The sequence below is a fragment of the Leptodactylus fuscus genome, chromosome 8, assembly GCF_031893055.1.
Source record: "Leptodactylus fuscus isolate aLepFus1 chromosome 8, aLepFus1.hap2, whole genome shotgun sequence".
Classification (NCBI taxonomy): domain Eukaryota; kingdom Metazoa; phylum Chordata; class Amphibia; order Anura; family Leptodactylidae; genus Leptodactylus; species Leptodactylus fuscus.
The window spans coordinates 42,795,789-42,811,628 of NC_134272.1; the positions used below are offsets into that span (position 1 = coordinate 42,795,789).

General features: G+C 43.4%; 1 protein-coding gene across 1 annotated transcript in view; it reads left to right on the plus strand.

Moving 5' to 3' along the window:
• Positions 1–7,495, plus strand: part of FBXL18 (F-box and leucine rich repeat protein 18) — a 43,288-nt gene extending 35,793 nt beyond the window's left edge. Inside the window, exon 5 of the mRNA XM_075285135.1 lies at positions 7,262–7,495. Within this exon, the coding sequence (XP_075141236.1) occupies positions 7,262–7,418 (157 nt within the window). The 3' untranslated portion in view covers positions 7,419–7,495. The remainder of the gene's footprint in view (positions 1–7,261) is intronic.
• The last annotated feature ends 8,345 nt before the right edge of the window (positions 7,496–15,840 follow it).

Consider the following 15,840-nt stretch of genomic DNA (forward strand, 5'->3'; position numbering starts at 1 on the left):
ATAGGGCGTCTTTTTTTGCGGGGCCAGGTGTACTTTTTAGTTCTACAATTTTCGGGAAATGTTATTGCTTTGATCACTTTTTATTCAAATTTTTATCAGAATCAAAACAGTGAAAAAACGGCGGTTTGGCACTTTTGACTATTTTTCCCGCTACGGCGTTTACTGAACAGGAAAAATATTTTTATAGATTTGTAGAGCGGGCGATTTTGGACGCGGGGATACCTAACATGTATATGTTTCACAGTTTTTAACTACTTTTATATGTGTTCTAGGGAAAGGGGGGTGATTTGAACTTTTAATTCTTTTTATATTTTTTTTTAACTTTTTTTTTATTTTTTTTTGCATTTATTAGACCCCCTAGGGGTGTTGAACCCCAGGGGGTCTGATCACTAATGCAATGCATTGCAATGCATTGCAAAAAATCATCATCTCTTTTGCAGGCTGCATAGACCAGCCTGCAAAAGAGAGAATTTGCAGACCGGCTGGGAGCCTTTAACAAGGCTCCCGGCTGTCATGGCAACATGACATCGGCCCTGGAGCATGCTCCAGGAGCCGGCGATCCCTGCCAAAATGGCGGCGCCCATGCCTTTGACCGCAGCGCCGGAGGGGTTAATGCCTCCGATCGGTCCGGGGACCGATCGGAGGCATTAGAGCCGATTGTCTACTGCTTAAAGCAGTAGACACATAGCGGCCGTCCGGCTCCCGGGCGGTCGCCATAGTTACAGACCCGACATGCACCGTACTATTACGGCGCATGTCGGGAAGGGGTTAAAGGGATTCTACCACTAAAACAAATTTTTTTTCTAGTTACCATGTCGGAATAGCCTTTAAAAAGGCTATTCGTCTCCTACCTGTGGAAGTGCTCTCCGCCGCGCCGTTCGTTCAAAATACCGGTTTGTACCGGTATGCTAATTAGATCTCTCGCAGCGATGGGGGCGTCCCCATTGCAGCTCGAAAACCGACCGCAGTGCCGCCTCTCTGGTCTTCGGTGTCCTCCCCTTGCTTCTTCAGCGTCTGTCAGACGCCTGCGCAGTACGCTCTGTTCGGCGAAGATTGCCGAACGTACTGCGCATGCGCGAAATTGCGGTGCCCACACTATGCCTGGGATCGAAGACCAGAGAGGCGGCGCTGCGGTCGGTTTTCGAGCTGCAATGGGGACGCCCCCATCGCTGCGAGAGAACTAATTAGCATACCGGTACAAACCACAGGTAGGAGACGAATAGCCTTTTTAAAGGCTATTCCGACGTGGTAACTAGAAAAAAATGTGTTTTAGTGGTAGAATCCCTTTAAAAAGGTGGTAGAAAAAGATGGTCGTGACTGGTATTGCCTGTTGCCATACCTGATGTTCTCTATTAGAGAGGTTTCACAAGCGTCTACAGGTTTTTCCCCTTTTGAATTAGTCTATGGTAGAAACCCCAGGGGCTTAGTTGATATAGCCAAAGAAACCTGGGAAACTGAGGCTTCCCCATACCGTAGTGTCATTGAGCATGTAGCTCAAAAGCAGCTCCGCATTTCAACAGTCATGCCAATTGTAAAAGAACATTTGCAAAGAGCACAAGAGGCCCAAAGCAGAATTTACAATTGTTCTGCCAGAGAGTTTAACCCAGGGGACAGAGTCCTTATTTTGGTGCCTACTGTGGAGAGCAAGTTCTTAGAGAAATGGCAAGGCCCATATGAAATTGTGGAAAAAGTAGGGCCAGTCAACTATAAGGTTCACCAACCAGGGAAAAGGAAGTCTTTTCAAATCTACCATGTGAATTTGATTTAGCCCTGGAACCAGAGGAAATCCTTGGTGGCCTCAAATACAGAGGTGGGTGATTCGTTGCCACCAATCCCTCCAGTCCGTGTGAATGAGACCCTCTCAGTGCCCCAACAACAAGAGGAAAAAGAGTCCCTGCAGAAAAATAGACGCAAGTTCTCTGATCTACCAGGACGTACACACCTTATAGAGCACCATGTAGAGACAGAAGCTGGGAGGAAAGTAAACCTCAAACCCTACAGAATACCAGAGGCACGTAGGGAGGTAGTGTCAGCTGAGGTTAAACGTATGCTGGTGTTGGGAGTGATTGAAGAGTCCAAAAGTGAGTGGTCTAACCCAATTGTATTGATACCAAAACCTAATGGTACTTGGAGGTTCTGCAATGACTTTAGAATATTGAATGAGATTTCAAAGTTTGGCGCTTATCCCATGCCCAGGGTTGATGAGCTTATTGAGAAGTTTGGTAATGCCAGGTACATAACAACCATAACAACACTGGACCTGACAAAAAGTTACTGGCAAATACCTTTGTCTAAAGAAGCCAAAGAGGAAACTGCCTTTGTTGTTCCGGGAGGTCTGTTCCAGTACAGGGTTATGCCATTTGGTTTGCATGGAGCTCCTGCTACCTTTCAGAGGTTGATGGACTAGATCTTGCGGCCACATCGTGACTACGCAGCAGCTTACCTGGGCGATGTGGTCTTTGATAGCCCAGACTGGAGAAGTTACTAGAGATGAGCGAACACTATTCGAAACAGTCGTTTCGAATAGCACGCTCCCATAGAAATGAATGGACGTAGCCGGCAAGCTTCCATTCGGCTGTTCTGAATAGTGTTCGCTCATCTCTAGAAGTCACCTCTGTAAGGTGCAGGCAGTACTGGACTCCATAAGTGAGGCAGGCCTTACTATCAACCCTGAGAAATGTGCTTTAGGGCTGGAGGAAGCCAAGTACCTGGGCTATGTCTTTGGCAAAGGGGTAATTAAGCCCCAAATCAATAAAGTAGAGGCAATACAGAACTGGCCAAGACCGCTAAACAAGAAGCAAGTCAGGGCATTTCTTGTCATTGCGGGCTACTATAGGAGGTCTGTGCCAAACTTTGCCTCTATTGCAGCTCCTCTCGCTGACCTGACAAAAGGTTGGAAGTCAGTGATGATCCACTGGACACCAGAGGCAGAGGAAGCGTTCCAGAGGTTAAAGCAAGCTCTATGCCAACAGCCAGTGCTGACAGCCCCTGACTTTAGGAAGGAGTTCCTGGTGCAGACAGATTCCTCCAATGCAGATCTAGGAGCAGTGCTGTCCCAGGTTGTAAATGGTGAGGAGCATCCAGTGATGTACCTGAGCCAGAAGCTGTCCCCCGCTGAGAAAAATTACGCCATTGTAGAGCGGGAATGTTTTTCCATTAAGTGGGCGCTGGATGCTCTGAGGTATTACCTCCTGGGGAGAAAACTTAAATTGATCACTGACCATGCTCCCCTTACATGGATGAAAATCAATAAAGACAGAATAGCTGGAGTTACCCGATGGTTCCTGTCTCTGCAAAATTTTGTGTTTGATGTAGATATTCCAGCAGCGACTCAGCTGCAGAGAGTCTCCTCGTCAAGGAGGCTTAAGAAGTTGCTCCTGCAGCAACACTTTGGCAGAACTTGGCTGGAGAGCAAACCGAGAGGTCATATTTTTGGAGCTGTGTCCTGAATGATTCTACTGGCTTTTGGATTTCTGTTATTCTAGGTGAGGTAACCTATTCTGTGTTTAGTTAGAGCCTAGCCAGGCAGGTTTTTATTTTTGTATTGTTTCCTTTTGTTGCTGCACTATCTTTTTGAGTGAAAATAAACTCTACCTTTGTTTTTGGACTAAAGAATTGGGACTTTTGTGTCTATGCCACCCCACCTAGCAACCCCAGACTCTGACAATAGCTATGTGAAGGCTTACTCTTTGCATATTTAAATTTTGCACCTTTTTGGGATACATATAATGTTTTGAGTACTGTATATACTCGAGTATAAGCTGACCCGAATATAAGCCGAAGCCCCTAATTTTATCTAAAAAAAACTGGGAAAACCTATTGGCTCGAGTATAATCCTAGGGGGGTGAAATGCAGCAGCTACTGGAAAATTTCAAAAATTAAAATGGCCGGAGTTTTTGGGTGCAGTAGATGCTGGGGAGGGGGTGTTTTGGTTGTCTGTCTGCCCCTTCCCTGAGCTTGAGGACTGGGTCCCCCCCCAACTTGGAATTCAGCCTGGCTGAATATAGGTATCACTGACGGGTAGTTACTCACATAAAGACTAAATCACTGTAGGAGTAAATAAAATATAACTTTTAATAATCTTTCTTAAAAATGGCCTCAATTTATTTAATGTTTTTTAAATGTTTTTTTTTTTTAAAAAAACTGTACTATGACCTCATTGATAAAGGGTAACCAATAATTATTAAGTCAATCCCTGTCTGGTACAGCCATTAACAGTTTCATTCCCTGATAGTGTGCCAGGAGCTAATCTGGTATGCCCCAGTACACCTCTATATCCCTGGAACTCTAGATGAAATCAGGTGCGAGGAAATCTAGATACAAATCCCTAGTGGTTCCACATAGGCTGTGAGTAAGGCCAGAGGGAGGTCCTGGAGGCGAAAGCTCTGTGAGCAGTCTCTGTTACTGACAAATTAACCCCCGTATATGATAATGACAACAGGAGCTATATTGAAACGGAGGATATTCAATACAGTACAGTCTCACGTTCTCACAAGCCGTATTCCACTCAACTACACCTCACACAATGCCCTACTGATCTCAAGTATGCTCCAATTGCCTATGTTAACATTGTTGCCACTTAGGTTATAGTTACATTAGCCCTATTAGTCTCTATTCATGGGCTACGTATCCTAACTGGATAAATACAATATATGGTCCCTGATGTATCCACCACCTATTGTATAAGTTTTCCCTCACACTTCCCTTGTAGTCAGGCTGAATTCCAAGTGGTGTCAAAAAAAAAAAAAAAAAAACAGTCTCAGGGAAGGGGCAGCTAGACAACTTTTTTTTCCCGCTACGGCGCTTACCGTACAGGAAAAATATTTTTATAGATTTTTAGAGTGGATGTCTTTGAACACAGGGATACCTAACAGGTATCTGTTTCACAATGTTAACAGTATTAGTTATTAATTATATGTGTTCTAGGGAAAAGGAGTGATTTGAATTTAATACTTTTTTTTATTTTAACTTTTTTTTTTTTTTTTTTTTTGCGTTTATTAGATCCCCTAGGGGTTTTGAACCCCAGAAGGTCTGATCACTAATGCAATGCATTGCAATGCTAATGCATTGCAATACATTGCAAAAATCGTAATTTCTTTTGCAGGCTGCATAGAGCAGCCTACAAAAGAAAAGCACTGCAGACAGGCCGGGGAGTTTTTACAGAAGCGCTGAGGGGAATCCCCGGAAGGAGCGCTGAGGGGCGGACCTGAATGAGAACCTTGGCCTGCCGGACCCGAAGGGGAACTGCGGCCAGACGCCGGCAGGAGCTCCGAGGGAAATCCCAGCAGGAGCGCTGAGTGGGTTCCCCGGCTGCCAGGGATTCCCCTCAGCGCTTATGCCGGCGGCCGACCGTAGTTCCTCTTCAGGTCCGGCAGCCGAGGTCTTCCTTCAGGTCCGGCTTCAGTGCTCCTGCCGGCGGCAGGGGATCTCCCTCAGCGCTTCAGGGCCGCCCTCGAGAGAGCGGTCGCGCCCGCTCCCTCCTCTCTCCAGGGGCATGGCGGTGCTTGCCGTTTCTCACCATTATAGCTACAGACCCGGCATACAGACAGCGGGGTGGGTGCTGGGCCTGCAGCATCGCTATACTCCTGCCACCGTCTCATGTTATATGATTAGGATCTTCTAACTTCTGCTGTTTATGTCACAAAATCCAACTAAAAAATGTGTTATGTTTGCATTCCAAGCCCTGAAATTTTCAGCAAAAATGTCAGCAACATTGTACAGATAAAAAAATTCAAGAAATCTGCAGTGAGTGAATGGGATTTAAAACCTCCGTTTACATTTATTACATTTAATTTTTCACTTGGTTTTGGTGTAGCAATTCCTTTCTGACATGTTTGTTTTAGTATGTAACTGCATATAACCTCTTTTCTTAGAACTCTGCATTGCACTCTACCTCTGAAGTTTCTTTCTAAAAATGTATTCATCCCTACACACCCTACTACTCTGCATGATTATCATATTAAATGTGACCTGATAGTCCATCACCTATCTAGATTGTTAGGTATCTATTCCTCCCCCCTCTCACATTACAGCGCTAAAGGCGCTGCTCTGAAGAAGGGTGTTCCTGACTGATTCAGTAACGCCCTTCTGACTGTGAAGAGCTATGGTACCGCCACGATAGCTCTTCACCCGGGGCACGGATCATGAAAGCAGACAGTGCGCTGAATTCAGCTTTCCAGCGGTATATAAAACCACCTGTGCCCCAAACCATGAAAGGTCCTCTTTAAACTCTATGATTTTAGGTATCAAAACAAACATTAAAAAAAACCATCTGGACCTTAGATCTTAAAATTAGGTAAATACAACCCAAGTATTATTTTATTATTAAAAAGAAACAAACAAATCCGTGCCCCGGGTGAAGAGCTGTCGGTGCCGATACCGTAGCTCTTCACAGTCAGAAGGGCGTTCCTGAGTCAGTCAGAAACACCCTTCTTCAGACCAGCACCTATAGCACTGTACAGTGTGAGCGGGGAGGAACGCCCCCTCCCTCTGCTCACAGTGCTTGTCCATAGACGAGTATTATCAGGAGGGGAGGGAGGCGTTCTTCCCCGCTCACACATTTCAGTGTTATAGGCGCTGTTGTGAAGAAGGACGTTCCTGACTGACTGTCAGAAACGCCCTTCTGACTGTAAAGAGCTACGGTACCGGCACCGACAGCTCTTCACCCGGGGCACAGATCGGAAAAGCCAACAGTGCGCTGAATTCAGCGCACTATTGGCTTTCTAGTGGTATATAAAACCGCCTGTGACCCAAACCATGAAAGTTTCTCTTTAAGTTATAATTTATTTTTCTCACAACTGTATAAGCTAGGTGTATTTCTTGATAAGTAGAAAATGCATCTTTAGGCTATTGCCCCACGTTGGGGAAATGCAGCTTTGTATGTTGCAGATTTTGTTGCGTTTTTTTGAGCCGAAGTCAAGAATGGCTACAAAAGGAATGGCAAATACATAGGAGGTTCTTATTCTTCATTCTTTAGTTCAAACAGCTGCAACAAAATCTGCAGCAAAAAAGCTGCGTTTCTGTAATGTGGGGCCCCTGTGCAAAATTTATGGGTTATGGCATATTTGAATTCAGTATGCAGATCTATGTATAAACCACAAATTTATGTTTCTGTAATAAAAACTATGTTTATCAGTGTTCTCCCGCTTTGCGACGATGAGATGCTGAGATATAGATGTGCACACAGTTTGTCCTGTTTTATATAATGTTATGCTGTTACATGTAACCAAAATGTTAATCAGTTCTGTTTTGTCTCGTTAAGGTTTTCCTTAGAACGACCAGCATTGAACACAATCATTTTCCCTTTACTTCATGAGAATTTGGCTGAGGTGATCAGAGATGTTCCCTTGATGCATTTGGATGAAATAACTTTATTTAAAAGTAGAGTAGCAGAGGAACCTCCAAACTTATGGCACTAAATTTTACCCAGGTTGCTGAAAGAATTGGCATGACCAAATGTCAACGGCTACCTTTCTTTGCATTGTATTGTACATAATAAAAAAAATGTTTCATATGATCACTGTATTACAATTACTGAAGTATTCAGTGTTTTTGTTTCTTTTTTGTTCCCCCCCCCTCCCCCAAGTGAAGATTCTAATTTGTGAATTAGAAGATACATGACCGTGCAGTGAATTTGCAGATTGTTATTTGTAATTATTGGGATACCTGCAAAAGGAACAGAAATTTTTTTCTTTCTTGAATTTCGGTAGTACATCAATAGACAAAAATACACCAAAACATATCAGCCTTTGTTACAGGACATACTAATAAAGTCTATGCTTGGCCCATGAAGCGGTTTCTCAACTTTTATAGAAGTGAACAGAAAATAATGAAAAAATGGAAGAATAGCAAAAAAACAGAAATGAGTATTGCGTTATTGTCAACCAAGAGGCCCATTTCCAGCCTAGATCTATGATTTGGTGAGCTCTATTTTTACATGGGTCGGTGTCATAAGAATAATATAGGTTAATTATAACTATCAGATTCAATAAAAAAAAACCTACTTGGAAGTGTATATCTGAAATATGATCAGCCACATCAAAAATTATAATTCCAAATGATAATCAAAAATTAGGCATAACTTTTAAAGCATTTAGTTACGGAACATGTACTAGAAAGATTAAAAACACAAATACAAAATCCCTGGAAATCCCCGAGACCACCACATATTATGGCCAACCAAGGAAAAATAACCAATAATATTGACAGTGGGCACGGTGACCTATCAGAAAATAAAGCCCATGACTTATGGTGCTACAGCTGTAAATTAGAGGTCATAATTCATGATGTCATATGGAACACCCACTGGGGGTCAAAATGATGGGAGGAGAGAAGGTGAACTATCCCTAAATAACCCTATTGGATGTAGATTAGTGCACCCTACAATCTCAACTTAGTCACTGCTCTAATTAGCATGTGACCCTGACTGGACCCGCCTCTGCTGTAAATGGCCCTAATTGACCCTCCCTGCAATCCAGACTATGAAAGTGCAATATTATCAAAGTTTATAACCGACGGCAAGCTAATATTTTTTAGAACAGACTCTAGCAATTAAGTCAAATCTATCATGCCAAAAACCCTGAATATTTGAACAAGTCCACTACATATGGAGCATATCACTATCTAGGTGGTAATATGCTCCATATGAGTGTGCGTTAGATAAGATCTTGCTGACGTTAGATAACGTAATAATTGTTTGTGTTAAGGGGTTAAAATCTCCTCTTAATGAGTAGTTTTCTAACCAGATGTCTGACATATTTCATAAAATTGCAAATTTTGCTGAAGAAGAATTCTGCAGATTTACAAATCTCCACTGCAGTTTTATCTCCATGCAGAAAATCTCCACAAATTGTCGGTGATATTTGTTAACCTCAAAATCTACATGGATGATATAATAATCTGCTGCGGCTGCCTCAGTGCAAATCTGCTTTCTATGCAAGTCACATTACAGCAATACTGTAGGCTAAAGCCCCACTTCGCGGAAATGCTGCAAAGTCGATGGGATTCTGGCTAATCCCATCCACACATTGCAAAAAAAGTCAGCTGCAGAAAAGTCAATCACGTCAGTTATACCCGTGGAAACGCTGATGTTTTCCATATAGGTATAATAAAAGAATAAATTTTGCAGCGGGAAAACTATGAAAACACAATGGAAAATGCTGCAGAAAAAAAGTGTTGCGGTTGCCTTAGCCTTAGGCTTGGTTCACATCCGGGGACCCTCCCCCTTTCCCGAAGGGACTACCGAATGCATTGGCAAAAGCCGTGTGCAGTGAAAGCACACGGACCTCATAGACTATAATGGGGTCCATGTGCTTTCTGTGCGGTGTCTGCACAAGTCATGCGGACAGGAAAGTAGATCGTGAAGTACTTTTCTGTCCACATGTTTCGTGTGGAAAGCACACGGACCCCATTATAGTCTATGGAGTCCGTGTGCTTTCACTGCACACCGCTTGCCAATGCGTTCAGCAGTCCATTTGTAGGGAGCCCCATGCAGACTCCCCAAACGGATTACTGACACAGATGTGAACCAAGCCTAAGATTATCCTTGGCTCTAAAATAACAAGGAAAATAGGTCTTAGGTTTGTTACCTTTTTGTTGACTAGTGTGTGCTAGATGGTCTACCTGTGAGTGGTCTGATTATATCATAGTCTCACATACTGTAAATGGCGGTGGTGGCAGATATATGTGTGAATGTGCAGATATTAGGGTCACTTCATGCCATTGTAGCACAGTGTGATAGGTGAGTTTAGAAGTAGAGTTTCCCTCAAAGATCACGTCCAGGGTCATATGTGTTTTTGTGTCGAGTTGGAGTTTAGATCTGTGACACCTATGACAGGGACTTTTTTAAATGCCTTACATTTAGAGATGAGCGAGTACTATTCGGATCAGCCAATCCGAACGGCACGCTCGCATAGAAATGAATGGACGTAGCCGGCACGCGGGGGGTTAAGCGGCCGGCCGCCGTCAAAGCGAAGTACCAGGTGCATCCATTCATTTCTATGGAGCATGCTGTTTGGATCGGCTGATCCGAACAGTACTCGCTCATCTCTACTTACATTCCATAAAACTGATGTATAAATCTGCTCCAATGTGCTTTTGTAATTTTCTTTTACATATCTTCATTTTAACTTGAACAAGTATTAAGTCTCAATGCACTAAGGGTACAGTGCAGGTAAAACTGCAGGCATGTGTGCATGATTATACTTGCCAACTAGAAGACTGCACATGTTGAAGGTTTCACCTTCGACGAGACTCATCAGAGTATGGCTGGATTCTCATCTGTGTTTGGGTTTCCGTTCGGGTGGTCTGAACACAAACCTAATCCACTTAAAAACTGGTTAGACTATAAAGGAGTCTGCCTGGTTTTCACCTGAAATTGGTGAAAATGCGTAGAGAAAAGCGCTGTTTGCAGTGCTTTTCTCTGCACATTTTTCAAGCAGAGAGGGGAACAGAATCCCCGTACGGAGAGCCAACTCTGGTGTGAACTCAGCCTAATAAGGAGATACGTGCAATACCCTCTGTACAAGAACATACTGACTGAGCAGGAGTCCGAGACTTCAGAATAAACATAACCTACATCTGAGATACACAATTAGTGCCCAGATTCTGACCATTTGTAGTAAACTGCAGACTGGAGTTATCAAGATGAATGAAATTTCTAGCTGTATATACCTGATATATGCTGTCTGCTGAGCCTGTCACATGTAAGATGCATATATCAATGGCAAATATCAGAACACCCACTCTACCACACAAGTATTTGTGATCTTAAAGGAGTATTCCACGCCCTTATCTACACAAGTCACCACCTGCCAATTATGGTAGATAGGACACCAATATACTCAGGCCACTCACTCCTGCACCCTGACAGCACACAGTGAACCTCTAGCACACTGGCCTACAAAAAGCCAGGACAATCTTACATTTTAAGATTTAATACACACAAACAGTACAGTGCTTACAGAACAAAGATGTAATAAAAAGACAAATACAAGCAAACAGTATACAAAATACAAAGGGACTCAAAGAAAGAACAGATGTCTTACAAGTCTGGCCATGGACCTGCAGACAGACTTACAGGCTTGGCTACATCTGCAGGTATCAGACTAAGGGGCTCCTGATGATCCAACTTTTACACGGAACACTATCCCAGCTCTCTTTTGGGAACCACTGCTGGATGATTAAATGGGTCAAGTCAACAGGAATATGACCTTTTTTGGGAATATGCCATAATTCTGGGTGGATAACTCATATGATAGGAATGATATGCCCTGCAGAAAATTCCAAATGCTTTTTTCAAGTTCAGGCATAGCAAGAATGAAGATAAAATTATAACCCCATCAACATATACCGGTATGTAATTTGGTGTGGTTATAAACATTAATGTCCCACACCTCTGACATCACTGACCGACAGAAATTCCCCGAATATACTCCTGTATGCAGACAGTTATACAATATTACATTGCATTCATACTTTGAAGTCATGTATTTCTCCTATGTTCAGTATCAGAGTTTTGGCCTGGCGTGCTTCCAGCAGCTGCGGTGTCTGGTCTAAAACACCCAAAGACATTATTTTGTCTTTGCATTGACCTGTAAATGATTTGACTGTTTATAATGTAGTTAAGATCCTGAACCTAATTGACTATCCGAATCCTGAGATGTAGATTGTGAATTGAGTTGACATCGAAAGGAGAAACTCTCAGAGTTATCCAGACATACAACAACCCTGAAAAACATGAAAAAAAAAAAGCCAAAAATAATATTTCAAACAAAACGCCAAAAATGAGCCGGACAAAATTACTGGTTCCCCATTTGGAAAAAATAATTGAAATTAATCGCTTCCTATAACCATCAGCTTCTTACACCTCTCAACTGGAATTTTGGAGCACTCTTCTTATGCAAACTGCTCCAGGTGTCATATTTGAAGGGTGCTTTCTCCCAACAGTAATCTTACGTCTTAAGATCCCTCCACAGGTGTTCAATGGGAATTAAGTCTGGACCTCATTATTGGCCACTTTAGAACCCTCCAGCGCTTTATTTCCAATAATTAATGGTGTTTTTTGTTTGTTTGTTTTTTTCAAATAATTTTTATTAAGTTTTCAAAAATGTTTTTGCAAAAAAAAAAAAAAAAAGAAGAAGAAGGGAATAAGTAAGAGAGGCATCTCCAGCAAATTGTGGGAACACTAGGGTTGAGGGTGTGCAGCAGAACCGGGGTATGGTACCAATATATCAGTAGTTTATACTGGGTTTCACGGAATGTTATGCGTATTGACGATTTGGCCACACGAGACCATATGATCTGCCACTGAGCTGAGAAGATCTGCCTGCCCAGGGCGCTGACCATTTGACCATATATTTGAGGACTAGAAGGGCCCATTACTCTGGAGAAGAGAGTATGTGATATATGTCCAAAAACAGGCCCTTTGTCAAGGTACCAACTCAGCATATCATCCCAAAAATAGTTGGGACGGAGACCCTCAGGGCCCCAAACAGAGTGGTCATGAAATGGGCTATCTGCCGATAATGAAGCCAGTAGGTGGCAAGTACAAAGTAGAGGTGAAATATTCAAAGGGCCTGAGCTCCAAAATCAACTGGTCAATGAAATCAGCGAAATTAGGCCCCTGCCCCCCTAGCAGGAGAGGGTTAAAGAGATAGAAAACCATTTAGGAGTGTCAGGAAAGCGAGTGGGGAAAAGATGATAACGTAAGCCAGATGGCTATAGTAAAATAAATGGGTCGTAAGAGGGTTTGAGGTCCAGGATGGAATACATTGTAAATATGGCGCCCAATAATAGTGACCCCCAGCCGCCTTACCAGCCAGCATAACAGAGCGTGGGATACGATGGTGCTTCCCATTCCAAATAAATTGGAAGAGGGCTTTTTGAAGACAGCAAAGTTCAGATCAGGGGAGGGCTACAAGGTAAAGTTTCCAAATAGTAGAGAAGCATCATCTTAAAGAGGACCTTTCACCACTTTTGGGCACATGCAGTGTCATATACTGCCAGAAAGCCGACAGTGCGCTGTCGGCTTTCCCGATCTGTGCCCGGTGTGAAGAGCTTACGGTGCCGGTACCGTAGTGCTCTATGGTCAGAAGGGCGTTTCTGACCATTAGCCAGAGACGTCCTTCTGCCTCGCGGCGCCTATCGCGCTGTGCTGTGGAGCCGGGAGGAACTCCCCCCTCCCTCTCCTGATAATACTCGTCTATGGACGAGCGCTGTGAACTCAGCGCACTGTCGGCTTTCTGGCAGTATATGACACTGCATGTGCCCAAAAGTGGTGAAAGGTCCTCTTTAACTGCCGTGATACAGCCTATTAAAGGAAATATGCAAGGGATGTCACTTGTCCAATAGAGAATGGAGGGCAAAGAAAAAAACGGGGATAATTAGCGGAGTACAAGGTGGCATAGGACGAGGATAGCTGAATACCTAAATAGCGGAGGGAGCGGTCTCTCCACTGGAAGTCATAATTATGGTGAAGTAGCTGGAGGGCAGGGTCTGGGATATTCAGGGGAAGAGCCTCTTTTTTGTGAGATTAACCTTGTACCCAGAGAAGTGGTCATAATCCCACAATGTTGACATGAGATTTGCGAGGGAGGTATGGGGATTGGAAAGGATTAACAAGACATCATCAGCAAACAAGCTAATTTTTAAATCACACTCACGAAAACCCGTTATATCAGGATTAGAACATCCCTTAAATGCTAGGAGCTTGATACATAGGGCAAAAATAAGATGAGAAAGGGGGTCTAGGTTCCTTTGTGAAATATGTTTGGGGTCATTGTCCTGCTACTTATATTGACTCCTCATTTTTCAAAATTTGACCTACTTGGGGGTGTGTCCTAGCATGGGAGCCAAGTAGCTTCTCCATACCCTGGTCCAAGCCACCCTTAATGTGGGGAGAAACCCACACCCATGGGCAAAGTGAGAGCCCGGAAGACTCAAGGGGGGGCCCCCTGATGACACAGGCACCTGATGTTACCATCATGCTGCTTTTCACAGTCTCTACAGCGCAAAATGCCGGGACCAGCATTATCGACTATAGGCAGCAGCAGACTTCATATCTCGCTCCAGCATCTTCTGTGTAACTCATACCGCGATATTGCTAGACTGGTAGTAGTACTTTTGATCAGAGATAACTCTGATCATGGGCATTTAACTGCTTACATGCTGTGTACTTCCATAGGAAACCAAACTTCCATAGGAAAGTTCCATATCTTAGGGGTTTTCACATGTCCAGCATGTCTGTGGCATACCTCCCAACTTTTGAAGAACCGAAAGAGGGACAAAATGTTTGGCATGCGTAGCGGCAAATTTAGCCCTGCCCACTTTTGTGTTGACTCCGCCCATTCTCATTCATTTTTCATGTGCCCGCACACAGTATAATCCTCCTACAGTCACCCGTAAATTATATGTGCCCCCTCTATCTCTCCCCCAGTTTCATATACACCCTTCATCTGCCCCCAGTTTCATGTGCGATCCATCTCTGATTTACAAACAGAGGAGCCAGAGTGGATAGAGGAACCAGATTGAAAATTGGTCACTCATACTGCTATCTGCCCTTCTCCAAGCTGCTTAGCTCTCAGTAGTTTAGAGTGTACAAGGTGGTAGTGCCACCAAGGGTTAACTACCCCTGTGAGTGAATAGACTTTGCTATGAGTGGTATGTCACTTCTCAAAAGTGACATACCTCCATCTCTGTCCCCAGGTCCATGTCCCCCCATCTCTGCCCCCAGATTCATGTCCCCCCATCTCTGCCCCCAGATTCATGTCCCCCCATCTCTGCCCCCAGATTCATGTCATAAGACTCACTGTCTACGTCGTTCCCCTTCCTCCCAGGTTTCAGGAGCAAGTAGTAGGGAATTGCTTAACGATCAATTCCCTAAAATCTCCAATATACTTTCTTTATTGATTCCTACCAGATTTCTAGATCTCTGCTTGCTTTCATTAATTCTGCTTATTCTCAGTGGTTAAAAATCAGTCCATGGACATGTGAAGAACACACAGATGCACCATGAGGAATTGATACAGAAAGTATATTGAAAAATTTTACAACTTTTTATTATACAAACAAAAACATTGGTCTCTAAATAGTGGTCCAAAACTGGCCAACCCCTTTAATCTCATTCACCCATGTATGTGATTAGGTCCAAGGGGCTTTATGGAGAGGGCACAGGAGGATACCTGATTCCTGACAGACAGCTCCCCTTCAATAACTATGCCCAAGTTTTGCACAGTCTTAGCTTTGAAGAGTTTTTTTTCCTAAGGTTAGAGGTGGTGAATGTAAAAGTTGCCATTTTGCCATTTAGTGCTGGCCTCCATCCATGAGAACTTCAGTTTTGTCCTGGGTCAGATGCAGCCAGGTGACACTTCTCCATTCTTGAAGCTCAGCTAGGTTTGAATTTAGGAAAAAGACTCTCTGCTGCCATCTGCTGACCACCCGCCGCTGCCTTCTGGTTTCTTAGATCTGCACTGCTACCCGAAACATCTGTTGGTGAGAGTCAGGACCTCGAATCCGGGACTATTCCACTGAATCTGGAAAGTTTGGGAAGTATGATAGTATACAAGATTCATAACACAGAAAAAGACCACAGTTACCCAATACCAGATGATACATGGCTGTGCAGGATGCAACAAGGGCCCCTGATATGTTTGAAAAAGCACAGGTGCAAAATGCTAATCTGGCATTGGGTATGCATGGCTTTTTTTTTTTTTTTTTTTTTGGCAATTGCTTTTTTGAATTTTTCTGGTTAAGGACAATGCATTTGGAATCTTGACGTTGGGTTGTGAGTATCGTATTTTGTCCAAAATATTTACTAATGCCTCATGGTTATCTAATATTTTT